This window comes from Saimiri boliviensis, chromosome 2 (assembly GCF_048565385.1).
Source record: "Saimiri boliviensis isolate mSaiBol1 chromosome 2, mSaiBol1.pri, whole genome shotgun sequence".
NCBI lineage: Eukaryota > Metazoa > Chordata > Mammalia > Primates > Cebidae > Saimiri > Saimiri boliviensis.
Window position 1 is genome coordinate 186062107 of NC_133450.1, and position 26274 is coordinate 186088380.

At 46.0% G+C, this 26274-nt stretch overlaps 3 protein-coding genes across 8 annotated transcripts in view; 1 reads left to right on the plus strand and 2 right to left on the minus strand.

The window, feature by feature from the left end:
• Positions 1 to 12132, plus strand: part of UBE2R2 (ubiquitin conjugating enzyme E2 R2) — a 130144-nt gene extending 118012 nt beyond the window's left edge. The window contains exons 4-5 of the mRNA XM_039474621.2: positions 6011 to 6145; positions 11169 to 12132. Coding sequence (XP_039330555.1) covers positions 6011 to 6145; positions 11169 to 11388 — 355 coding nt within the window. The 3' untranslated portion in view covers positions 11389 to 12132. The remainder of the gene's footprint in view (positions 1 to 6010; positions 6146 to 11168) is intronic.
• On the minus strand, positions 2777 to 3686 carry LOC120366306 (ADP-ribosylation factor-like protein 2-binding protein). The gene has a single exon (XM_039474619.2). It carries the CDS (start codon positions 3409 to 3411, stop codon positions 2920 to 2922), a length of 492 nt encoding a protein of 163 aa, XP_039330553.2. The 5' UTR covers positions 3412 to 3686; the 3' UTR covers positions 2777 to 2919.
• Positions 12133 to 15739: 3607 nt separating the features above from the next.
• UBAP2 (ubiquitin associated protein 2) overlaps positions 15740 to 26274 on the minus strand; it is a 163385-nt gene continuing 152850 nt past the window's right edge. For all 6 annotated transcript variants that reach the window (XM_074394978.1, XM_074394977.1, XM_074394979.1 and 3 more), the window contains 10 exons: positions 22477 to 22672; positions 21655 to 21746; positions 21291 to 21338; positions 18238 to 18316; positions 17829 to 18034; positions 17416 to 17515; positions 17223 to 17330; positions 17004 to 17071; positions 16725 to 16916; positions 15740 to 16640 (listed from right to left, as the gene is read on the minus strand). In XM_074394978.1, the coding sequence (XP_074251079.1) occupies positions 16545 to 16640; positions 16725 to 16916; positions 17004 to 17071; positions 17223 to 17330; positions 17416 to 17515; positions 17829 to 18034; positions 18238 to 18316; positions 21291 to 21338; positions 21655 to 21746; positions 22477 to 22672 (1185 nt within the window). In that variant the 3' untranslated portion in view covers positions 15740 to 16544. The remainder of the gene's footprint in view (positions 16641 to 16724; positions 16917 to 17003; positions 17072 to 17222; positions 17331 to 17415; positions 17516 to 17828; positions 18035 to 18237; positions 18317 to 21290; positions 21339 to 21654; positions 21747 to 22476; positions 22673 to 26274) is intronic.

The following is a 26274-nucleotide window of genomic DNA, read 5'->3' on the forward strand; positions in this document are numbered from 1 at the left end:
AAAGTGCTGGGATTACAAGCGTGAGCCACTGCGCCCGGCCTTTTTTCTTTTTTTTGAGATGGAGTTTCACTCTTGAGATTATAGGCGTGAGCCATCATGCCCAGCCATAACATCTTGGATTTTTAACTTAAGAGGACCTGGAATTAAAAGTTCTCATTTTGTTAGATATGGATGATTAAACATTTAAAAATTTGTTTCCCAATATACATACTATCTTAATAAACAAGATGCAAGAAAATCAAATTGGTGAAACTACTTGTGGGAAACTTTTAAATTCAGGTAGTAGGATTCATCTAGATCTGTGTTGTCCAATATGGTATCCTCTAAATACACGTGGCGTTTTACATTCAGGAGGCTGAGGCAGGAGAATCGCTTGAACCTGGGAGACAGAGGTTGCAGCAAGCCATGATCGTGCCACTGCACTCCAGCCTGGTGACAGAGTGAGACTCTGCCTCACTCTGTCAAAAAAATTAAATAGTATCTTGGCACAGTGGCATACACTTGTAGTCCCAGCTACTTGAGAGGCTGAGGCAGAAGGAATTTGAGGCTATAATGTGCTGATCGTGTCTATAAATAGCCTCTGTATTCCAGCCTGGGCAACATAGCAAGACCCTGTCTTAAAATAAATAAATACATAAATAAATAAATATTCACTTCTTCAGTTGGGCAGGCTACATTTCAAAGTGCTCAGTAGCTGCATGTGGCTAGTGGTTACTTTATTTAACAGCATAGGTTATACATCAACATAATCATCATCATAGAAAGTTGTTAGTGCACAGTATTGAGCTAGACAATGAAAGCTATTTTTCCAGCCAGCCACGGTGACTCACACCTGTAATCCCAGCACTTTGGGAGGCCGAGGCCAGTGGATCACTTGAGGTCAGAAGTTCAAGACCAGCCTGGCGAAGGCTGGAGGCTAAGGCAGAAGAACCACTTGAACACACTTGAACCCAGTGAGGTGAGATTGCTCCATTGTACTCCAGCCTGGGTGACAGAGTGAAACTCTGTCGAAAACAAAACAAAACAAAACAAAACAAAACACTGTTTTTCCAGCCAAGAGCAGTGGCTCATACCTAAAATCTCAGTACTTTAGGAGTCCAAGGCAGGAATATTGCTTGAGCCCTGGAGTTGAGACCAGCTGTTTATACCATACTTCTTCCTTATCCTGTTTATCTTCCTAATACATTTTACGTGTTTTCTTCTGGAGAAACCTTTATGCAATTTTCTGCCCACATTTTTATTGCACTTCTAAGATGTCCATCCGTTTTCTTTTTTTTTTCTTGCAAAACACCTCAAATTTTACTCATGGTACAAAAGTATTTAATAAGTGACAGATCAGTACAGAAAAACACAGAGCTTATAGCTTTTCCTTTAAAACCAGAATGGCCAAGTGAAAAGTCAGTACAAATTCTTATTTTTACTATTAAAAGTCAAAGGGACACTCTGGGAATTGGACTACTATGCTTTTTTCTTTCTAGAGGTGACGTACATGTTTTCTGATAAGTAATCTAACACACACTGCACTACACCAAAGCAGACAAACAGCCAGTAAAGCTGTGTTCTACCTCTACTCATGCTGGGCTGGGCAGTGGAACACCATCTTGGTAGGAGAGATTTTGACAGGAAAAAACTGCAGTCCCTACCTAAGCCAGAGAACCTGACAAACTGGTTTATACGGAAGGATTTTCAGCAAACATGCAAGCACACTAACATACTATAAGAATCTGTTTTAGTCTATTTCTAGCACACAGCATACATTAATCGGTGCCCAGTAACATAGGAACAAACGCCAATGTAGAAAGCATTTTTGCCTTCACAGCACTAACACCTAAAAAGCTCACAGCATATGATACTTTGATCTTTTACGTGGATAATCATGGAAGTTCTAAGATCACATCCACTAGGTTAGCCTGAGTATTCATCTATAAAAAATTTTTTTTTTCCCAAAAATAATGCTTAAAGGAGTCTTCTAGAAACAGTGGGGACTAAATCAGAACCAGAAGACAGTGACACTAGGACTGGAAATGTTAGGACTTTAGGGTGACTTTTCAAGTGGAGCTTTTATGCAGAGGATGTCTCTTTCTTTTGGTTCCCACAGCTGAGACAAGCTGTGATCACAGGAGATTCCGAAATCTCAAGATGAGCTAGAGTAACACCCTAGATAAACATCAGGAACCCCACTGAGGCTGAAGTACTAAAACCATGACCCATGTGAAAAAGGGGTGCAAGGGAACAAAAAGATTCATGCCGAGCCTGCTGGGACAGGGGGTGGTGACAGCGGGTTAATCCACACTCACACACCAGCATGTGTGCTGAGGGAAGGGCCTCCCCAGGTGGAGTGCCTGACATGGGCTCACTCCAGGAGAGTCTGACTCAGAAGCTCCTGAGAGAGGTGTCTACTTGAGGAGAGGAATACTATGGTAAATGAATACAAGGTGTTGCAGGAGAAACAGGTCCAGGAGGGGTTAGGTCATTTTGGTTTTGACCTATCAATACTTAACATACACGAAGAGTTACATGAGTCAGTCTTTTTTTTTTTTTTGAGATGGATTTTTGCTCTTGTTACCCAGGCTGGAGTGCAATGGCACGATCTCGGCTCACCTCAACCTCCGCCTCCTGGGTTCAGGCAATCCTGCCTCAGCCTCCTGAGTAGCTGGGATTACAGGCACGCGCCACCATGCCCAACTAATTTTTTTGTATTTTTAGTAGAGATGGGGTTTCACCATGTTGACCAGGATGGTCTCAATCTCGACCTCATGATCCACCCGCCTCGGCCTCCCAAAGTACTGGGATTACAGGCTTGAGCCACGGCGCCTGGCCTTCAGAGTCAGTCTTTTTAAGATGTATTCTGTCGTCATGAGCTGAGGCTATTGGACCGATGACATCAGAATGATCCCATTCATTGGCTAGAGGTAGGACCTAGTGCTGCAGATTGTTTGGGGAAGCTGGCACAGATGATGATTTGCACAACGATGTCACCACTAAGCCACTGCTTAAATCCAGTCCTCGGCCTTCTTTTTCTGCTCTGTAGTCCAAAAACATTTCTCTAAAAGCCAGAAAATCTGTAAAGGTGAGCAGCCTGTCAAATATGTCACCAGCCACTTCATCTTTATGATGCTGTAATGTTGTGGTGAAAGCTGCCATGCTGAATCCAGGAATCCGCTCCAGCAGCTGTTCTTCAACATATTTTTCTACCAGAGAAATGTATTCATTAAAAATAGGTGTGTAGGTGAGTTTATTCTCCTCTGTGTCTTCAAACCCCAGGTAGTACTTGTCCATGAAATTTCTCTGTAATAACTGGAACTCGTCATCCATGGTAATGTCCTCTAAATATCCAACCACAGCATCAAATTCTGCATCAGAGGCGGAGGAGAAAGGCAGCGCAAAGCTCTCTTCTTTTAAGGCATCCATCGCCACCACCCCATGTAGGCTCCTACCCCACCCACACACAGAGCACGGCGGCTAGCCGGGTTAAGGCCTCGCAGCCAAGGCCAGCCGCTCACTGCCCAGCCCTGGGTACCCGGCTGCAGCCACATGCCAGCCTGGCCTCTAGGCCCCACCTGGTGCTCTGCACTCACCGACAACGCCCTGTCCATCCATTTTCTACTGTTGGCAGTGATGAGTTTCTTTCTTTTCTTTTCTTTTCTTTTTTCTTTTTTTTTTTGTTTTTTTGAGACAAGAGTCTTGCTCTTTCACCCAGGCTGGAGTGCAGTAGTTCAATCTGGGCTCACTGCAAACCGCACCTCCTGGGTTCAAGCAATTCTCCCGCCTCAGCCTCCCGAGTAGCTGGGACTACAGGGGCATGCCACTACGCCTGGCTAATTTTTTGTATTTTTAGTAGAGAGAGGGTTTCACCGTGTTAGCCAGGATGGTCTCAATCTCCTGACCTTGTGATCCACCTGCTTCGGCCTCCCAAAGTGCTTTGATTACAGACGTGAGCAACTTTGCCGGGCCTTCTTTGACTCTTTTTAAGGTAATTACTGAAGAAATCCAGAAGGCTCCTGGGGGAGGAAGGCCAAGGAGTTCGCCTTAACCTAACAGAAAGGAACATGTGTCATCAATGGATGTTAACTAGATAGAAAAGTTGTCTTTGAAAATGCCTTTGTCATATTCTTGTATAATCGTATAACAGAAATTCTTAACCATTTTAAAGAAAAGTTTTCATCAGATCAAACATCTAATTGCCTGGTTTCCTCCTTTTATATTTTGCTTGGGGCCAGGATTTTTGCAGCCCAATCTCTTAACTTCTCATCAATGAGGAAAGACAGAGACATTTAATCTTTCTTCCCATTTTTCTCCTAATGCACATAATTGTTTAGGGGGAAAAGCCTAGGAGTAATTTGGAACTGTTTTGGAGCCTCGTAGGCTTTCTAACAGAAACTTTATTCCCTGATTATTTGGAATGTCTAATTTTTAAATCTGTAGATGAAAACTGGTCTTTTGTTTCGTCAAAACTGTGTTTTGATGAAAACACCCACTAGATTTGTAAGCCCTGGGAGACCAACGGATGGCATCTAACTTGCTCAGCATTGTACACTGTACATCCATTGTACATCTTACTTGGTGCCTCTGGCACACAGTAGGTACATAGTAAATACCTTTGAATGAATATTTCTGTTATTCAGAGATTCTAGTTCTTCTGTTTAGAGGATTCTGCTTTTCCTCCATTCTCCTGCTTAACTATGTCTTCCAAGTATGGAAAAAATATATTTGTAGCACTGTTTTTCAGGTCATTTAAGAGGCTACAATAAAAACTGGTTATATAGGGCCGGGCATGGTGGCTCATGCATGTAATCCCAGCACTTTGGGAGGCTAAGATGGGCACATGACTTAAGGCCAGGAGTTCAGGACCAGCCTGGCTAACACTGCAAAACCCTGTCCCTACTAAAAACACAAAAATGAGTTGGGCATGGTGGCACATGCGTGTAATCCCAGCTACTCAGGAGACCGAGGCAGGAGAATCACTTAAATGCAGGAGGCAGAGGTTACAGTGAGCTGAGACCATGCCACTGCACTGCATCCTGGGAGACAGAGCAAGACTCTGTCTCAACAACAACAACAACAAAATGAGCCGGGCATAGTGGCTCATGCCTGTAATCCTAGCAGTGTGGAAGGCTGAGGCGGGCAGATCACCTGAGGTTGGGAGTTCGAGACCAGCCTGACCAACATGGAGAAACCCCATCTCTATTAAAAATACAAAATTAGCCAGGTGTGGTGGTACATGCTTGTAATCCCAGCTGCTCAAGAGGCTGAGGCAAGAGAATTGCTTGAACTTGGGAGGCTGTGGTTGTGGTCAGCCGAGATTGTTTCATTGCCTGGGCAACAGGAGTGAAACTGTCTCAAAAAAAAAAAAAAAAAAAAAAAAAAAAAAGATAAAAACCACAAACCTGGTTATATAGAAGAGGGTCATTTTTACCCTGTTCCGCATCAAGATTGCCTTGAAATTGAATATTTTTTTCTTTTTAAAAAATTTTTTTGGATACGGGGTCTCGCTATGTTGCCCAGGCTGAAGTACAGTGGCTATTCACAGGCATGATCCCACTACTGATCAGCACAGGAGTTTTGAGAAACTAAATATTTTAAGCTTTTCCCCTCATGCCATTTAATTTGTAATTTTTAAAATAAACGGTATTTGAAAGCTTCTAAGACGTCCCACTTTCTGCAGAATGGAACATGTAGCCAATTGAGACAGGGCTTTTCATCAAGTTCATTTTTATGCTTTGTGCATTATCCTTATACTAGAATCACAGATTTTCTCTACCTTGCCTAACAGCAGCTTGTTTCTGAAGAAAAATTTTTTAATCTTATTTTTCTTAAATGCCTTTTATGAAAACCATCAATAAAAAATTTATGATCATCTCTAATCCCCCACGGTCTCAAATTAAATTGTATCAGAAAAATTTTAAGGGAGAGAAAATTTGAAATCCGATTGTACTTTCTTAAAAAGCAGAATACTTTTAAATACTGTAAATATGGGTATTCATAGCTGACCCTTTTTTCCTGTTTCTAGGACTATCCTATTAAGTGTAATCTCACTGCTCAATGAGCCCAACACCTTCTCCCCAGCCAATGTCGATGCTTCAGTTATGTTCAGGAAATGGAGAGACAGTAAAGGAAAAGACAAAGAATATGCTGAAATCATTAGGTAAGGTGCTTTGTTTTTTTTTGTTTTGTTTTGTTTTTTGTTTTTTTAATTACCTCAAGTCATCATACAAAACCAAAATATATTCTGGAACCAAGGTTTTTACATCAAACTTAAATACCCTGTCCATTTCAGGATAATTTTCCTCTATTAGATTTATAGCGTGGGAAGAGAAGATTTCTGCCTGAGCACAATGAACTTCGCTAGATAATGCAGTAGCAGACCTGATTTTCTAGGAACCAGAACTTCTAGTCAAGTTTGCAAAGTGTCTTTTAAATCATTTTAGGGACCCTGTTCTAGAACATATTGATTAAGTGTAGCAAACACAATTACCCAAGGTATTCCAGATATTCCAGGTACATAGGGCAGAGTATCAGGTGTATGTAAGACAGAGTAATTTTGTTTTCAAAATTTGAATAAATAGGCCAGGCACAGTGCCTCATGCCTGTAATCCCAGCACATTGGGAGGCTGAGGCGGGTAGATCACTTGAGGTCAGGAGCTTGAGACCAGCCTGGCCAGCATGGTGAAATCCCATCTCTACTAAAAGTAGAAAAATTAGCCAGGTGTGCTGGTGCATGCCTGTAATCACAGCTAATCAGGAGGCTGAGGCAGGAGAATTGGTTGAACCCAGGAGGTGAAGGTTGCATTGAACCAAGATCGCACCACTGCACTCCAACCTGGGCAACACTCCGTCTTAAAAAAAAAAAATTGAGGCCGGGCGCGGTGGCTCAAGCCTGTAATCCCAGCACTTTGGGAGGCCGAGGCGGGTGGATCACAAGGTCAAGAGATCGAGACCATCCCGGTCAACATAGTGAAACCCCGTCTCTACTAAAAATACAAAAAATTAGCTGGGCATGGTGGCACGTGCCTGTAATCCCAGCTACTCAGGAGGCTGAGGCAGGAGAATTGCGTGAACCCAGGAGGCGGAGGTTGCAGTGAGCTGAGATCACGCCATTGCACTCCAGCCTGGGTAACAAGAGTGAAACTCCGTCTCAAAAAAAAAAAAAAAAAAAAAATTGAATAAATAAACCTTTCTGGTTTCTTGGTATTCCTGACCATAGCAGCAAGTATCTTGGAAATCCTCATTATCAGCAACAGTAATTTGTGTTATAACAGAGCCCTAGAATAAGATTCAGGGATTTGGAATCTACTAGTAGCTATGCTATTATGATAAATGGTCCCACGAATAATGGGTCCAAAATGGTTAATTTTTGGGGTCTTTTACTTTCTTCTCTATGTAAAATGGAAAAAAGCTCAACCTTTAATCCCTTAGGACATCAGGTTCTTATAATAGTACCCCAAAAATTTGTGATAAATACAAACCCTATCCTTCCTCCACTCTCCTCCTCTTTATTTAAATTATTATTATTATTTTGTACACTCTTACTCTGTCACCCAGGCCAGAGCGCAGTGGCACGATCTCAGCTCACTGCAACCTCCGCCTCTTGGGTTTAAGCGATTCTTCTGCCCCAGCTTCCTGAGTAGCTGAGATTACAGGCACCCACCACCATGCCCGGCTAATTTTTTGCATTTTTAGTAGCGACAGGGTTTCACCATGTTGGCCAGGTTGGTCTCAAACTCCTGACCTTGTGATCCAGCCACCTCGACCTCCCAAAGTGCTGGGATTAACAGGCGTGAGCCACTGCACCCAGCCTTCTCCACCTTTTTTTAAAGAAACATGGTCTCCCTCTGTTGCGCAGGCTGGAGTGCAGTGGTGTGATCACAGCCCATGATAACCTGAATTCCTGGGCTCAGGCAGTCCTCCCACCTCAGCCTCTCAAGCAACCAAGACTATAAGCATGTACCACCACACCCAGCTAATTTCTATTATTGTTTTTTGTAGAGACGAGGTCTTGCTATGTTGCCCAGCCTGGTCTTGAACTCTTGGCTTCAATTGATCCTCCTGCCTCAGCCTTCCAAAGCTCTGGGATTACAGATGTGAGCCACCAGGCCTGGCCTCAGCCCCATTTGATGTTAGATTTTTATTTCTTAAAATACGGACCCTAAATACAGTTACAGCTTACTTTGTGCATAGGAGTTCAGTAAGCACTGGCATTTATACAAATAAGAGTAAATTCTAGTTGGCTAGAGACCAAGTGATATGAAAAAAGAACAATGCTGGGAAAGCACATGAGTTTTCTGCCCATTGGGATCACCTTTAGACTGTCCCTAAATGATAGCTATCTTTTATGGGATTACAAGGACAGAGTTTGAGCATCTGTATGTGTGTATATATCTCAACTAGGTTACTGATACATACCAAAAATTGAAGATAATTAGTATAAATAGTAAGGTCCTACAGAAATCTGGAGGCGTGGTAGTGTACTAAGGATTGAAGGATCAGAAAGCTTATGTATACATACTCTTAAGGTACTTCTATATATTTCTTAATTTAAGGGTCCCTTTATCTCATTCTATCCTATGCCTTAATTACCTAGCACAGTGACACTCAGCAACAACTTTTTGTCAGGTACTCATTAAGACATAGCATGTATTCTTAGGGAGCTCACTTTATTAGCATTTAAAAACAAATGACCATGTATAATTATACCTATAGAAGCCTAAACAAAGAAACAATGGGAGAAATATATAATGTAATAATTTCCTAGCAGAGATAATTCCTCATAACTAATAATTTTTCAGGTGAAAAACGGGAAGGAAAACACCCATGTTTGCTACAATACAGGATTATAATAGCATGACATGCATGTCAAGTCAATTACAAATGCTTGAGTATTTTTTTGAGATGGTCTCCCACTTTCACCCAGGCTGGAGTACAGTGATGCGATCTCTACTTACTGCAACCTCTGGCTCCAGGGCTCAAGCTGTCCTACTTCAGTTGGACAGGGGACCAACATGGACTAAACTGAGGCAGTAGTAGTAGGGGTGAGACGACAGATTAAAAAAAATATTTAATATTTTAAGCTGTGGCCAGGTGCAGTGGCTCATAAGGTCGAGAGTTCAAGACCAGTCTGGCCAAGATGGTAAAATCCCATCTCTACTAAAACTACAAAAGTTAGCGGGGTGCGGTGGCAGGTGCCTGTAATGCCAGCTATTCAGGAGGCTGAGGCAGGAGAATTGCCTGAACCTGGGCAGCAGAGGTTATAGTGAGCAGACATCACGCCACTGTACTCTAGCCTCGGCGACAGAGTGAGACTCCTCCATCTCAAAAAATAAAAATAAATAAATAAAAATAAAAATAAAATTTAAAAAGCTGTAAAACAATAGGTCTTTGGAGTGAGATTTATTATTTTAAGAAGTGATGTTTATTCAGAGAGGTAAAATGGGAGAAACTGGCCATACATGTAGGAAATGCATATGTAGTCTACCTCTGCATATGGAACATCAGGACAGAAGCTTCCAAAAGGCATTTGTTTATATAAGCCAAGAGCTGTCAGCATAAAATGAGTAATGGCTAAAATTATGGGAACAAAGATGATTGATGTCCCAGGGAGAATGCTGAGTGTGGAGATTCAAGCCCAGAAACCTCTGGACCATCCATATGCAAAGCAAGGCAACAGAAGAAGAGCTTCAAGTACAACCAAAAGAGATTGACATTAGGAAGATCAAGAAGAGTGGTCAAATCTTGACTCAAATTTTTGTAATTGTTGAAGGAAACAATGTATTGCTCTGTTCACTCATAGAATTGACTGCATACCTCTTATGTGCCAGGCTATGTGCTAGGCACTGGGGAAATAGAAGAGACTAAGACAGACATTGATGCGCACATTAGAATATGGGGAGACAGAAGAATGAGCAAACAAAAAATACTAATACTCGGCCGGGTGCGGTGGCTCATGCCTGTAATCCCAGCACTTTGGGAGGCCGAGTCAGGTGGATCACGAGGTCAAAAGATCGAGACCATCCTGGTCGACATGGTGAAACCCGGTCTCTACTAAAAATACAAAACATTAGCTGGGCATGGTGGCGCGTGCCTGTAATCCCAGCTACTTAGGAGGCTGAGGCAGAAGAATTGCCCGAACCCAGGAGGTGGAGGTTGTGGTGAGCTGAGATCGTGCCATTGCACTCCAGCCTGGGTAACAAGAGTGAAACTCTGTCTCAAAAAAAAAAAAAAACAACACTAATACTAGATAATAGGATAATGTGAAAGAGTTGTCTGGCCAGGCCTTCCCTTAAGTGATTTGTAAGCCTTAACATCTAAGGCATTGCTTTCTGAGTGACAAGGAGGAGCCAGGCATGTGTGGAGCAGGGGCACAGCAAGTGGTGCAGACAGAAAAATCAACGAGGTATGTCTGAGATACCAAAAAAGACCAGGGCGTTATACCTAACACTGTAAAAAATAAATAAAAATTAAAAAAAAAAAAAACAAAAAAAACAGGGTGAATGTGTTGAAGTTGGAGAAAGTGATAGGCTGGGAGAAAATACAAGAGTGGGTTGTGTGGCCCGGCTCAGTGGCTCAGTTTATAATCCCAGCACTTTGAGAGGCTGAGGCAGGTGGATCAGGAGTTTTGAGACCAGCCCGGCCAACATGATGTAATCCCATCTCTACCGAAAGTACAGAAATTAGCTGGGCGTGGTGTTACACGCCTGTAGTTTCAGCTACTTGGGAGGCTGAGGCAGGAGAATTGTTTGAACCTGGGAGGTGGAGGTTGCAGTGAGCCAAGATTGCGCCACTGCACTCCAGCGTGGGAGACAGAGCAAGACTCTGTCTCAAAGAAAGAATAAAAGAGTGGGTTGTGCAAGACTTTTGAATCTGGCATAAGGTATCTGAATTTTCCTATAAGTGAATAGAATTGTTGGGAGCACATAATCAGTTTGGTGGTGAGGCAACTCAGAGGTGATTCTGGCTATAACTGATCCATTGCTTTAAACTCCCTTGACAGAACAGTGTATTTTCCCCCTAAAAGGTCAGAGTTTACATAGTACAGGGTATCTGTCCGATGCTTTCAGGCAGGTACTGAAGTTTGGAAATCTGACTCGTAAGTAATGATTATTTAAGGCCAATTATAAATCTGTCTCAAAACAGTGACTTACCATAAACCATTTTTGTCACCCTCCCTCCAGGAAACAAGTTTCAGCCACTAAGGCTGAAGCAGAAAAGGATGGAGTGAAGGTCCCCACAACCCTGGCGGAATACTGCATCAAAACTAAAGTGCCTTCCAATGACAACAGCTCAGATTTGCTTTACGACGACTTGTATGATGACGACATTGATGATGAAGATGAGGAGGAGGAAGATGCCGACTGTTATGATGATGATGATTCTGGGAATGAGGAGTCGTGACGTGCTCCTTCAGTGCCCCTGTACTGCCCTGCCGTCTCAGGCCAAAGGGAGGGGAGCAAGTGGGGACCTGGCCATGGCCCCTCAGCAAAAACCTATTCACAGCGGGTGGGGAAACACACACACAGCTCCTGCTGACTCCCCTTATGGATCTGTTTGCTCCTTTTTATGGACCTTTAATGGAGAGAGAGTAACCCTTCACAGAATGTCTGAATTCTTGCATTCTTTACCCTTCCATCACTGTATTGATTCTTTTTTTAAAAAACATCAACCCAAACTCCCACCTCACTTCGTCTCTACAGATGTTCACAGCAAAACACGTTTGGTCTGTTTTTAGCTTCTTGAAGAATTAAATAGTCTTTCAAGATGTTTAATGTGTTTAAAGCTGGGAACCTGTTGGGAGTTCACAAGTGCTGCATATACTGGGTAGCAAAAGAAAATGGAAAAAAACCCCACAAAACAAAGAAAAAAAGCAAATTTGCCAAGGTTTAGCTGCTCATTTACATTAGCGTGTGAGCATTTGTTCAGCCCCATGGTGGTGAGTTTTGTTTTCTTTCCCTTCCTAAGGCTGGGATATGGTGGGTGTCAGGGACTTTGTGCTAAGCCTGATGAAATGTGCTCCTCCAGTCTCCATGAAATCATCCTAAAACATGGAGGCCTCAGCTACTCTGAGGAGAGAAATCAGACTGTTTTTTGAAATCGATTGGGATGGAAAGCCTGAAATAAATATTCATACTTTACATAGAACTGAGCACTCGGTTGCTATTTATTGCAGGGTTGTTAACTTTTCCCCCCAGGGAGTGGGGCAAGTTGGGAAGTTGGGATGAGTGTGTGGGGGTGGATTTAGTGATGGGAACAAAGAGTTAAAAATCACTTTGCTGTTTGGTTGATGCTACTGCTGGCCACCATCGGGAGAGGAAACATCTGTTTTATATTTAGCATGGCCTTCCCATCAGAAATACACTCTTACCATGTCGTTTTGTTTCTTGTTTTTTAAGGAGCCACTTTTAATTACTCAGTATTAATCCTAGGTGCATGTGTTAAGATTTCGGTTTTCATCGAGCTGCTTATACTGATTGGTAGTGAAAAACATGGATGTGTGTGAGACAAGTTGCCAGTTCCCGCTGTCTTCATTGGATGCAAGCTGGACTTTTTTCTCCTTTCAACACACTTGGGCTGTGGAGCACAAGCAGAACTTGTGCATAGAGCTCCCCTTGGGATCGTGTCTTGTGGCTGAGGGAGTTGACTGCAGGCAGTTTTTAGGCCAGGTAAGGCTAGATATTCCTGTGATGCACTCGCTGCAGCTTTGATTTTCCAGATCTCAGTCGTGTTGCTTCAATCAATATTGAGATCCAGCAGCCTTCACCATCGAGGGACTTCAGAACTTGAAGGTGATTTTTGGTTGTTACGGGGGTGCGCCAGATCATAGGAGGGCATCATTCTTTGGAGGAAACTGCTATAATGTAAAATCAGATTTCAAAAGGAAAATGTAGCAAAGACTGACAGTAGTCCTACTTCAGACCCCTGGGCACCAGTGTCAACTCCTCCTTCGGCTCGCAACTCAGAACCAAAGGGCAGATTAGGGACGGGGCAGGAGGGAATCTTAGGATGGCCAGAGTAGGTGACGCTTAACGTCCTTAGCTCCTCCTTCCGTTCTGATCTCAGGGTTTTCACTCTTCAAACTTTCAAATACCTGACTTCTTCCCATCAGCCCTTCCTGACCTCTGAAGTTTGGTCTGGTATGAAATAGGAATCTTTAACATGCAGAGACTCTTATGGGTCACTGAGCCTGGTCCCAGGATCTCTGATATCCACAGGGCCAGGGCTGCTACTTGTGCCCAGAATCTAGTGATTCCAGTCAGATCTGTGGAACGGAGCAGCTTTGTAATATGTTGTCAAATTGCCTGATTACAAACTCTGACAGATATTGGAACTACCTTTTTACTCTCCATACTTCTTAAGTAATGCTTCCAGGTTACCCTGCAAATCTTCTGGATCCAAACCTCACAGTGCTCTGATTTGTCTCCCCGCAACTGCCCCCAAGACCTCCATGCAGGTTTACAGCCAGTAGCTTGGTCTTGCTCTCTCGGAGCCCTAAAATTAAGCCTTTCATTCCCCTTACTGCTAAAGCATCTCACTCGCAGGGCAGGCCCAGCACCCTGGCACTGTGGGAGGTGCTCTGCTGCACAGCTCTGTTCCATCAGGCCCTATTGGCCTCTGTTACACATTGACTCAGGGAGCCAGAGCACCAGGTGGAGGTTGTACCTCTCAGCCCTTTGGGGTGTTACTATCAAGGGCTGGGTTTGCCTCTGATGAGTACAATCAGTTCCAGAAGACTGGGTAAGTCTCTTGCTAGTAGGTGGACATTGATATTTTAGATTGACTTAACAAAATCCAGAAGCTAGTTCCAGAGCTCTGTCCCTGAGAACACATCCTGTGGAAAAACACTTGAGTTTGTAATTTTTTTCTTTTTGGGAGTCAAGATCTCAGGCTCAACCCGGAACCATGTGCATACAGTTGTACTTATCATTTGGTGTGACATAAACTCAAAATCCTGCATTTTTAGATTCCTTTTAATTTTAATTGAGGCCTCACTGGATGCTCTTCAGTTCTGTGTATTTTGAGGCTGGGTGGAGAACGTATATATTGTTGCTTTTTCAGTCCTCCCCTTTTCCTTATCATTCCAGAGTTCTTTTCTATTAGTCAAACTTTTTTTGTAGAACTTTCTTTCCCTTGCCCTGGCAATTTGCTTCTTACTTGCTGGTTTCCTTACGTTTGGGGCACATACAGTGAAGACTGATTGGAAGGGGAAATGTGCAGCTCTCCACCCCTCCCATCCTGATAAACAAGGTTTACATTTACAACTAAAAGGATTCAGAGATGCAAATTTTCAACTATTCTGAAACCAGCAGGACACACCTGACTTTAATAGTTTTAGCTGAAATTGTAGATGTTTTTCTTCAGTTTAACTTATGAGAAAAGATTATCTGATGCATTTTGTGTTGACTTCCCCTTTAGTGGTTTATTTTGTCTTTTTCTGCCCATGTCTACTAATAAAATGTGAAATAAAATACCTGTATTGCTACTTCCCCATGAGATGACCCTCTTCTTTTTTTACCTTGTGTTAAAGAAAATGAAAAGGTGGTCTCACTGTTAACCTTGCAGATTATGCCAAGGCCCAGCTGAAAAATTAGACAAAAACCAAAACTGGGAGATCTGCCTTTCTAACTCACCTCCCTGGTGTATCCCCCAATCCTTTCAAGCTCCTTACAGACATGGCCGTTTATTAAACTTGATTCTGAAAACAGGAGTCAATAGGAGTAGGTCAGTGAGGGACTGAGGGACGCTCCGCTGCTTTCCTTAGGCAAACATTTTCACTGTCATCTGTTTTCCTAATTTCCTGCTGCTAACAGCAAGGATCAGGTAGATCACCTTAATAAAAGTCCTGACTAATTTTAGTTGTAGACACTTGCCTTTTTTCTAGTTAAGATCCTAAGCTGTGGGTTAATAGGAGTATTGGTCCCATCACAACAGGACCATTGCTTCTCAAGTGTAGAGGCCAAACGCAGAAAAAAGTAGATTTTGACCCTAGTCTGGTTCTGACATAATGACCTAACTAGCCATTTTATTTCCTTATTTAACCTGGTCTGAAGCAGTGATTTAGGACTGAAAAGAGAGGTGATAGCAGCTTGGGCACACTTCCAGACCCTGAGCTGCCTGCCTGCCTGGTTGAAGCACAGCTGTGGATGGCCAAGAGGAGATCTGCCTCTCTCCTATGGCCCTTGGCTACTTCCTGGTTCTGGCCTGACCCAAGGTGAATGGTTGGTTGGGCCTTTCTGGAACAGATATGTAGCTGGATCTACCAGCCTACCTCATGACACCCCAAAACTCACTAGTCATATGTTCTACCACAGCTTTTGACTGCCAGTCAAGGTGATTATGTTCAGTTGATAAAGAGCAAAAGACAGGTATGCCTGTTCATACTTATTCTCCCTTAGGGTCTAGGAACCCTGCTCTCCGTTCTTGGCTTTGCTTCAGATTGTAAAAGTCCCGAGGTTTGGAAAAGAAATTGCTCTGCCCTGGTGGTCCTCTTGACAGGGTTCTGTGGGATACTGCCCTATCCCTAAGTCTCTTAAGGCGATTTTTGAAAAAAAGCCAGGTTAAGTTTGATCAACATGGCCTGGGCCCTGTGAGGTTTAGTTGTCCTTTGGGCCAAGAGGGTCCAGTAAAAAGGAAAACCAATTCAAGCCTTTATAGCCTAAGTCAGAAGACTGTGACCATGTCTCCTTTAGCCCTGTGAAGTCCAAGGCCTCTGCCCTGAGCTTCCCTTCAGTCACACCACACAGAGACCGTGCATGCTCTCAGAACTTTATTAGGTGGGGATTGGGCAAGAGAAAACCCCTGAAACAGTTGCCCACCTGGTTCAAGACAACTGGAAGAGAGATGCGTTGCTTGGAGATATCTTTGATTTTTAAAGGGGAGCTGAATGGCTGAACAACTCAGATGATTATTTTTTAAATGGTCAGCTAGTCTCTAGTAAGTCTCTAGGGATATGACCAGACCAGAAGACCCTGTTCTATATGAAGAAAAACAGGTGCCCATATTTGTGTTGGGTGGAGGGATATCACTACTATTCCCAAGATTTGGTGGAAGGGGACCATGACAGATGACAAAAGGAACAGTTTCTCAGAAATAGAGGTATGAAGTAATTACACAGGAAAGAAAACTAAAATAAGTTTACAAAGGAGTGAGACAAGTCGTGATTCTTCATTGGTACCTGACCCCTATACCCAAATGGCCTTGAATCAGCCTTCCAGAGACTGCTCCTAATGGCCAGCAGCAGCTATGAAGAAGGCCTGAAGGCAGATGGGGTGGAGAGGCTTATTTTGCTACAGCAGAAAAGGGGCTTGAATGGGGAAAGCAGACCTGGCTAACATCTGCAGCCATCCCCCCGATTCCCCTAGACTTCTATCACATTTACAAATACATACATAAATACATTACATACAATAGCCAGTCTGGGAGGCAGGCTCCCCACAGAGGCACAGCTGACACAGTCTTGGGAATTCTAGGAAAGGGCACTGGGCTCCCATATATGTGCTCATGTGTTCTCTCCTGCCCAGGGTAAGCCTTGCCCCAGCCCACCCCTCTCTTCCAGTTTAGTTTGTCCAGTATGGAGAGTTGCCGTAGGCGGGTTTGGAGGCTTGAGACTTGGGCTGCAGGGAACTGGGCTGGCTGCGCTGACCCGAACCACTCTGAGGAAAAGAAGGGAAGGCTGTCAAGGCTGGAACAGAACCCCTGGCCAAGAGCAGGGTGGCTGCCTCCATCACTGTGCTCACCTGGGCATCCTGCGGAAGGTGATGGTGCAGCAGCTGTGAGTGGGGCTGCTGGTGGGCTGGTAAGATGTGCAGGAATGGTGGAGGCGCATAGCCAGGGGCTGCTCCAGGGGCCAGGGGCCCAGTGGAACCCAAGGCGGAGGGCAGGCTGAAAGGTGGAGGGGTTCCTGCATGAAATCCCTGCTTGTCAAAAGTCTGCAGGGCAAAGAAGACAATAGTGAAGGTCAGGTTGGGCTGTAAATTCCCAAAAACCTATACACCCAACCCACCTTTGTCCCTCACCTGGGTCTTATTGTAGACAGAACCAGTCATATCAGGTAGACCGGTGGTGCTTGAAGACACCGATACTCCTAGGAGGAAAAGCAGTTGTTCCCCACAGCAGGTGGTCCCAGCTCCAGGCTCCCCCACCTCCAGGGGCACTCGGGGGTTGCCCTGCCTGAGAAGGGATCAGGCAGGAGCCCGTCACTCCAGGCCTTATCCTGGAAAGGAGGTAAACACTACCTTTGCCAGGTCCAGAACCTGCAGACTTGTTTGGTGCCTGTGATGGTCCACCATAGCCACCTTTGGTGTAGTCTCCTGCTGCTGTCCCTTGGGTCAAGTCATCATAACCTAGAGTGGCAGGATACAAGAGGCATCTGTGAACCAGGCAAGCCTGTCTGACCCCGTGTCTGTCTGTATGGGAAGCACCCCTCACCTGTACTGTAGCCATGCTGGCCATAACCACTGGCCTGCTGGAAAGGAGGTGTTGGGGCACTGAGGTTCACTCCATGCTGCTTGGCTGAGGCTGGAGGGACCTGGGAGGGCAAGCAGATGAGGTATTAGTGTAGGAACACGCAAGCTGAAACTGGTCAGGTACCCCTGCCAGAGCCTAAGGCAGCAGGTGACATACCCACAACCACAGGAGACCTGTGTTTTCATTAGTGCAACACATGCTGGATCTAAACACAGCAGAGGAAAGTGACCTTGTTACCAGCAGGAACAAGTCCTGAAAGCCAGATAAGACTGAGTGAAATCCTGACCCTCCCTCCCTGATGGAAGACAGGTCCCAGGTTTCCACCTGCCAGCAACCCAAAGCCAGGATACAGTCACACCTGCTGAAATACTCACAAACATGGTGGGGCCATATTGGAAGGCACTGGGTACGCCTGTATAGTAGGGAAGGCCAGTGTAGCTATAGCCAGGTGGCAGCGCAGGGTTCAGGAAGGGCTGTTGGGCTGTGTGGTGGGTCTGTGATTGGTTCTGCTGTGGCTGAGCTGGTGTGGTAGGAGGTGCAGGGGATGCAGAGTCCCCACGGCCAAACTTTGTGACATCACCTAGGAGAGAGCACAGACTCCAGCCACTGCCCTTCCTCCAACCAGAGACAGGCCAGGCTGGCTCCTGCAAACAGGAACAGGTCTGGCTGCCAGCTCAGCACAGGCCACCAAGAGGCCTCTCTCAGCCCTGCTGCTGCCGCTGCTTTCCAGCTCCTGGAGTTTACGCTAGACCAGCGCACTCCTCACCCACTGAGCAAACTCACCTGGATACGGATTATTAGCTAGGCTCCCATCTCGGCTAGCAAGCGCTGTGGGTGCAGCAAAGGGAATTCCATAGTAGTCCTAGGAAAGACCAGGGAGGCCTGATCAGCAACTGGCTTGATAAGCAACTCCCAGGAGAGCAGAACCAGCACACAAAAGTCTAGGTGACACCACACTCCTCAAATGGACTGCACAACTGAAAGCTAGCAGTCCCAGAGAACAGCAAGTAAATTGTGCCCGTAGGCAACTAGGTGGCCTGCCTAACACAAGAGCACACAGACTGGCCAACCCTGCAGTTTTGCCAGGCAGAGCCCTGGAGACCAAGTTTCACACATCCATTTGACACCACAGGCAGATGCTTGTGTGAGTGCTTCGAGCTGAACCAACCTCGCTTGCTTTTCTGTGTGAGACTACAGAGCAGCTAGGAAAGCTGACTAAACACAGCAGACCCAAAAAAAGGAGGCAACAGAACAGCAGGGGCCTGAAAGGTTTCAGAGGAGACAGGGGGCAGTGCCAGGTAGGCACAGGAATAAGCCAGACCCCAGGTGAAGCCCGGAACTGGCCTATCACCACCTACTCTGCCCTCAAAACGCTGACATGGCCCGGGACAAGCTTGTCTAACCCGCAGCCCGTGATGGCTTTGAATCCAGCCCAACACAAATTCATAAACTTTCTTAAAACATTATGAAATGTGTTTGCAATTTTTTAAAAAAGTTGATCAGTTATAGTTAGCGTTCTTGTATTTTATGTGTGGCCAAGACAATTCTACTTCCAATATGGCCCAGGGAAGCAAAAGATTAGACAGACACCCTTGGCCTAGGACTTGGGGGAAGTATGGCAGATACAACACAGTGCGGAGACAGAGATGGCAAAACACCGTGGAGCTGTGTGGAGGAGGGGAGGCCTGACCTGACCCTCACCATCCAGGGCCTCACACTCCTGGACACACCTGGCCCCTGAGAAAAGGGAAAGCCCTTGGGTTGTGCCTGATCACAGCCAGAGAGGAGCCGTCCTGGCTGGAATGGCACTCACCCTCCAGGAAACCTCCCGGAAACACACAGCAGCCTAGAATCCCTGGGGGAGGCAGAGTTGGGAAGGCACAGGAGAAAGCCCAAAAGAGGGAGTCCTTTCACAGACCATGAGAAATCTCCATGCTGGAACTAGGCTCACAAGCGGCAGAGGTTAACAAACAACCCAAGGGATAGAAAGAGCAACATATCAGCAGGGCGCAGTGGCTCACACCTGTAATCCTAGCACTTTGGGAGGCCGAGGTGGGCAGATCACGAGGTCAAGAGATCGAGACTATCCTGGCCAACACAGTGAAACCCCATCTCTACTAAAAAATACAAAAATTAGTTTGGTGTGCTGGTGTATGCCTGTAGTCCCAGCTACCCGGGAGGCTGAGGCAGGAGAATTGGCTTGAACCCAGGAGGCGGAGGTTGCAGCGAGCCGAGATCACGCCACTGCACACCAGCCTGGCGCCTGGCGACAGAACAAGACTCTGTCTCAAAAAAAAAAAAAAAAAAAAAACAAAACCAGAGCAATGTATCTCAAAAGGTGGACTCCAGAGGGTGTTTTCTCTAAGGCACTAAGTAAGAAAAGCGAAAGAGGTGCTGTGAATAAGAGTAGAGACCACGGAGAGCCCCTGAAGCAGATGAATCCCAGGGCTCAGCACCGCCTCCCGCACTCTGGGCCTTTGGCCCACCACAGATTGAAGGCGCAGCTGGTTTGCACAGCTGGGAGAAGCTGCTCAGCTCCCAGGCTGGGCCTCTGCTTCTGGAAATATGGCCAGCAGGTGGAAAGGGCTACTCTTCTGAAACAAGAGCAGCACTGTCAGCTCTTTGTGGTCTGGCAGGGAAGGGGCAACACCAACGGGGAAGAGAATGAGAAGGCGGAGCCGCTCAAGAGAGAAAACTGCCGTGCGCGGTGGCTCAAGCCTGTAATCCCAGCACTTTGGGAGGCCGAGGCGGGTGGATCACAAGGTCAAGAGATCGAGACCATCCTGGTCAACATGGTGAAACCCCGTCTCTACTAAAAATACAAAAAAATAGCTGGGCATGGTGGCGCGTGCCTGTAATCCCAGCTACTCAGGAGGCTGAGGCAGGAGAATTGCCTGAACCCAGGAGGCGGAGGTTGCGGTGAGCCGAGATGGCGCCATTGCACTCCAGCCTGGGTAACGAGAGAGAAACTCAGTCTCCAAAAAAAAAAAAAGAGAAAACCTCTTCCTTTAGGAACAGGAAAGACTATCCAGCAGAGGTGGACACGGCTGTCCCAATTGCTTGGAACTCTCTGACAAGTGCCCTGGGAAATGTCAGAGCAAGAAGAGAGTGGCTCCCAGGCTGAAGTCCTGCCCACAGGCAAGGAGCGGGCCTATTTCCCTCTGTCCTCACAGTTCTGTTCATGTGGCTATCTAGGAAAGGCCCACATCACATTCTAGCACCAATGGTCAGAATAAAGAGACAACCCTGGCCTCCGAGTAAGGCTGTAACCACCAGGGACGTCCCAGGGCAGGCATTCTCACAAATCTAATTTGGAGGCCAAACCCAGAAAAAACCTAAAAGACCATCAGCTCAAGCCACTCATTCAGCTGGCGGCAGGAGAGCAGTCACTGGCCACCTCAGACCAAAGACACTATACGGTACTCTGAGGAAGAGAAAAACATGATAAAACTCCAGGGCCAACTAAACAACCTCCATGTCTTTTGTCATACGACTTTTCTTAGAGAGAGAGAGAGAGAGAGAGAGAGAGAGAGAGAGAGAGAACGAGATGGAGGAGGGAAGATAAGGACCAACATTTAGCAGGGGGCATGGCCTACCAGGACCCCAGGTCCCCAGGTCCCGAAGGCCTTCATGTTTCCCAGGGATAAGCACTGTACACTCATGTGCCAAGGCTATGCCTGGCACAAACGCCAGATGAAAACAGCGTTCTCAGTAGTGGTGCTGAGGGATTCCTCAGGCAGAGGATCCTAAGGGCCAGACAGGGTGCCAGCCAAGACCACAAAAGGAAGGACATGTACAAGATTCTGAACCCTCTGACCAGTCCACACCCCACTCACCACTGGCAGCCGTGACTGCAGCATCTGGAGCTCGTCATAGCCATAGATCTGTGTGAGAACCAGAAAGGATATTTTAGGAACCACATATAACCCTTGGGAGGCAGGTCAATCTAGGAATCAAAACAAGGTCGGGAGGCATAACACACCCGGGAATGGGATCTGGATCAGCTATGGCAACAGAGCCTGCCTTGACAGAATCTAGATGGAAGAAGACCACCAGGGCTCAGAGAGGCAGAAATGGGGGGCTCAGAGATGGAAGGGCAGCTCGAAGTGGGCAACCTGGGCCCCACACAGGTTCCCACCAGGTACCAGCCCCTGAGGCCAGGGAAGCTGGGACAGGCCAAAAGTCCCACCATGCACTCACCGGGTAGGCAGGAAGCAGTCCTCCGGGACCCACGAGGTACTGGTTGTGCAGCAGGGGAGGCACCCCTTGGGGCAAGTTTGGGGGTGCTTTGCCTGTACAGTGGGAAAACAATCAAATGGAGGGAAGTGGTCACCACAAGAGTGAGAGTCCTGAGCTGCTTCAGGAGAAGGCATAGTCACTGAGCTACCCAAGATGGGTCCAAAGAAGGGCAGTGGCCGAATGAAGCAGAGGGTCACGCTATGAGGCAGTGAAGGGGAGACAAAGCCCGACCACCACACTGAGGCTGTTTCAATGTCAGAGGGTTCTGGGCCCAGAGAAAAGCAGCCCCTTTCCCCAATCCCTAAGGTCCCACTGCTCTGAGAAAACAGACACAAAAAGCAATCTGCCTCCTCCAAAGACAGCAAGGCACTCCTCCATGCAATGCCAGAAGAGGGACAGACTGAGTTCGAAGTGGGTTTTAGCAATGACCATCAAATCACAGTCTGCTGGGCCTACAGACACCCTAGGTCTGCAGTCAGTCACAAAGACTGGCCCGGAGGAGCCCATGATAAGTCATCCCTGACCCCTCGAAGTCACAATGTCAAATGATGAACAGAGGAAAGACTGGAAAGCTAGAAGTACATAGTGGCCAGGAATGCTGCCAAGGAGAATCCATCTGCATCAGGGATGGGGAGATCAGGTCTCAAGGTCAATGGAACACGCAGCACACCTGGCGGGCCTGCCCCTCAGACTCTCCTGATGCCTGCACTGCCTTCCTCGGAAGCCAAGCAGGTACCTTTGAGGGGCTCAGGGGTGGGCAGAAAAGGCCTCTGGAGCACATACCTGAGGTCACCAAAGGCACGGCCCTGGTACTGCTGTTGGACACACTCGTGGGGGTCCCACTCAGGCAGAGGCTGTTCGCTGTGTGCATGCTACTGGACAGGCTAGCGCCTGAGGATGCGGAACTCGAGGTGGAGGTCGCTGCTGTGGAGAAGGTGGCTGAGGATTGGAGGGAGGAGGCGTTCTCCGCACTGGCATGCTAGCAAAAGAAAAGCCAGGACACATGGATCTGGAGGTGGAGGAGGGTGCTGGGAGATCCTGGCCTGGTACTTGGGCCCACAGTCTCAAGGCTGAACAGGCAGGTGATGACACAGCCACCCAGGCACCCTTAAGGTGAGAGGCTCTGTGCTCAGTGCTCACTGCGGTCCCTCACAGCTGGTTCCAGCCATCAGGATACAACACATAAACTGAACATCAAGACTATTAACATTGAGCTCTAATGACCACAACTCTCTTTAAAAATCCTTCAAGTTGCTCATGCTTTGGCATCCAAAATGAGGGCACAGAAACCCCAAGATAACTTCAGATCTTAAATGAACACAGACTACCTGAATATGGGACAAGTACCTACCTCAAAGCAAAGCAAACAGTCTGAGAAGAGGCAAGCAGAGGCTACAGGAAGCCCAGCGAAGTCTCAATCTTTTGGACATTCCCGTCTACCTGAATTGTCAGCCACTGTGGTCTGGAAACCACAGGAGGCTGAGAGAGGCCTTTGCTCCAAAACCTGGTGACACCTTTCAGTCAGTCCACCAAACACCTCACAGGGGCCCACCTAAAAGGGCATGGCCTGCCACTATGCCTGCTTGACAAGGTAATCCTAGGAAAAAAGAGTGAAATCCAGCAGAAGCTCCACGTTTCAGAAGCCCTGACCAGCTGCCCAACCCTAGCAACAGGGCCCTATGGACAACTTCAAGCACTGTGTGGGTAGGTGGGAGAGGTACACCTAGGTGGGCAAAGCCAGTCCTAATAAAAGGGAGGAATACATTCTGTTAAGAACAAGACCAGTCTCCAAACCAGGGCATAGAAAGCAGCATATAAACTCCTAGAGGAAAAGCCAAAGAACAGGAAGGGCCCAGGAAAAGGAGCCACCCTGCCTCCACAGACTAACTCTCCATGCCATTCCATGCCCACAGCTCACTACTCACCTGGGCACTGGCTTTAAGGAGCTAACAACCAGAAAAGATTCAACAAGGTGAAGACAGCCAAAAACATGGTTTCCACGGGCTCCAGGGGTCTTGTTCCTTAGCACTGACAGGCAGGACCAGGCTGGAGAGAGCCCCACCAGGAGCAGGACAAAGGACGCACCGGCCTGCCCACCATCTAGGTCCTTGCTAAGGAGCCAGACGCCCCACCATCTACCACAGAAATCTTGAACAGCTCTGACCAATGCTCGCAAGTGTACTTGGATATATACAACCTTTCAGTCTCGGAATTAAAAATGAACATTCCCCATTGCTAAGAGATGCTCACTAGGGAACTAGGTCCTGACTTGCTAAAAGGACAAGAGTCATCTGGCAGGTCTCTTCTCCCTCAGCCGCCTGACGGGGTTCCTGTCTCTGGCCCTGGTCTTCCAGAACTTGGAGGACATCAGCCTGCTGGATTACAAAGTCAACACCAATTTTAAAGGCCTCACTTAGTCCATCCAATGAGGCTTATACAGTCAACTGCCAGGACGGGCCCAGAGAAGCAAAGGCAGGAGAAGACGCTGAGATTTCCTTTAGGTATTGATGGAGAGTGGTAAAGATCTAACAATGAGAAAAATGGAAGAAAAGACATAGGTCCATGTGAAAAATAATAAACAGCAAACTTAGGGGAAAAATACCTGTACCTCCCATTACAGTGGGCTCCCTAATAAAGAGTTTCTAGAAATAGAGACCAAAGACCTGACAAAAAAAGGAACCAATAATATAAATAGCATACAGGCTAGACGCAGTGGCTCACACCTGTAATCCCAACACTTTGTGAGGCCAAGGCAGGTGGATCACCTGAGGTCAGGAGTTCAAAACCAGCCTAGTCAACATGGTGAAACCTTGTCTCTATTAAAATAAAAAAAAATTAGTTGGGCATGGTGGCGTGTGCCTGTAATCCTAGCTGCTAGGGAGGCTGAGGCAGGAGAATCACTTGAACTCAGGAGGCGGAGGTTGCAGTTAGCCAAGATTGTACCATTGCACTCCAGCCTGAGCAAAAAGAGTAAAATTCCATCTAAAAAATAAATATATAAATAAAGTAAAATAAAATAAAAATGAATAGCTCACATCAAGGAAATCAAATGTTTTTCAAACATATTTTTTAAAAGGATATAGAACCTCATTAAATTAAAAATTAGATTGACAGGCCATTTTTCTGCTAACATATTAAGAAAATACAAGTATTTCATAACACCATTTTGAGGAAGCAGTGGAGTAATAGAACATTTCATTCACTGCCAGTCGGAGGTAAACAGGGTTGGATCACTATGCAGGGCAATCTGGAAATGTGTATAAAATCAGGAATGCCTCGCTGTTCCGTATCCTGGACTGACCTGCTACATACAGATATACACATGAAACAACCTATGTAGTAGGTTATCAAATGCAACATTCTCTATGGCATCAAGACTGAAAACGACCTGAAATCAAGGGCTGCCTAAATAACCTTCAATAACGTCATAAAGCAGAACTGTGAAGAAAAACCAAAAACCCTTATATTTCAACATGGAAATATCAAGAGACTACTGAGTGGGGAAAAAAAATTGAAAGGCACTGTACATAAAATGCTCTCATTTATGTAACAAGATAAAAAGAAAAGGGCAGATGATAATGGGAAAATGACTGTATGCATTGCATTTTTTTACTTTTATTAGAAGAAAAATCGCTAAATGATTGAGAAAATATAAAGGTGGAGCCAAGTAGATGAGACAGAAAAACTTTTCAGTGTCTATCTTTCTATAACTTTTTTTTCCCTTTTAGTGTTTTTTGTTGTTGTTGTTACTTTTTTTTCTTCCTATAACTTTTAGGATGAAATATTATAAACATACAGTTGACCCCTGAACAATACAGGTTTGAAATGTGTGGGTCCACTTAATAGGCAGTTTTCTTTTTCAACCCAATGCAGGCATGCATAATTTGAAAACACACATATTTGGAAGGCCGACTTTTCCTGTAAGTCGGTTCTGCAGGGGCAACTGTGGGACTTGAGTATGTGTAGATTTTGGTGTGCGCAGGGATTCTGGGATGAATCCCCTGTATATACGGAGGGGCAACTGTATTAGCAATGTCACAATTCTGTCACGATGACAAAGTATGGGGCCCACTGGATGAGACGGTTCTGGCTGTGGTAGGCTGGAATATATGATCTAGTTTTTTTTTTTTTTTTTTGCAGAGACAGAGAGTGCAGGAGCACCAGGCTCCCAGGCAGCAGAGGCACAGACACACAGGACTGCTCCACGGCGCTCTTGCTGAGGCCAGCTCACGGCTCCCATGAGCCACAGAGGGCAGGGGGACAGGCAGAAGTGTCCACACTGTGCTCTACTTTTAAAGTGGCAGTTTGTGTTTTGTGACAAAAGATTCTGTGTAAGATTTGACTTGGAACATTAGAGTTTGAAAACCACAGCATTAGGCAGATACTGAGGAAAGGACAGAATGTCTCATTTCTACCACCTCACTCTATCAGTGAGCTGCTGCCTTCTTCAGAGGACACCAAATTCACCAGTTTCCTGCCTTCTCATTTGTCTGCACCCTAATCCTTCCCCCCAGCCTGTGGACCTGCCTACTCCAACCTCACCCAACGCCTCCTGTTGTCCAGGAACATGGACATCTTGTT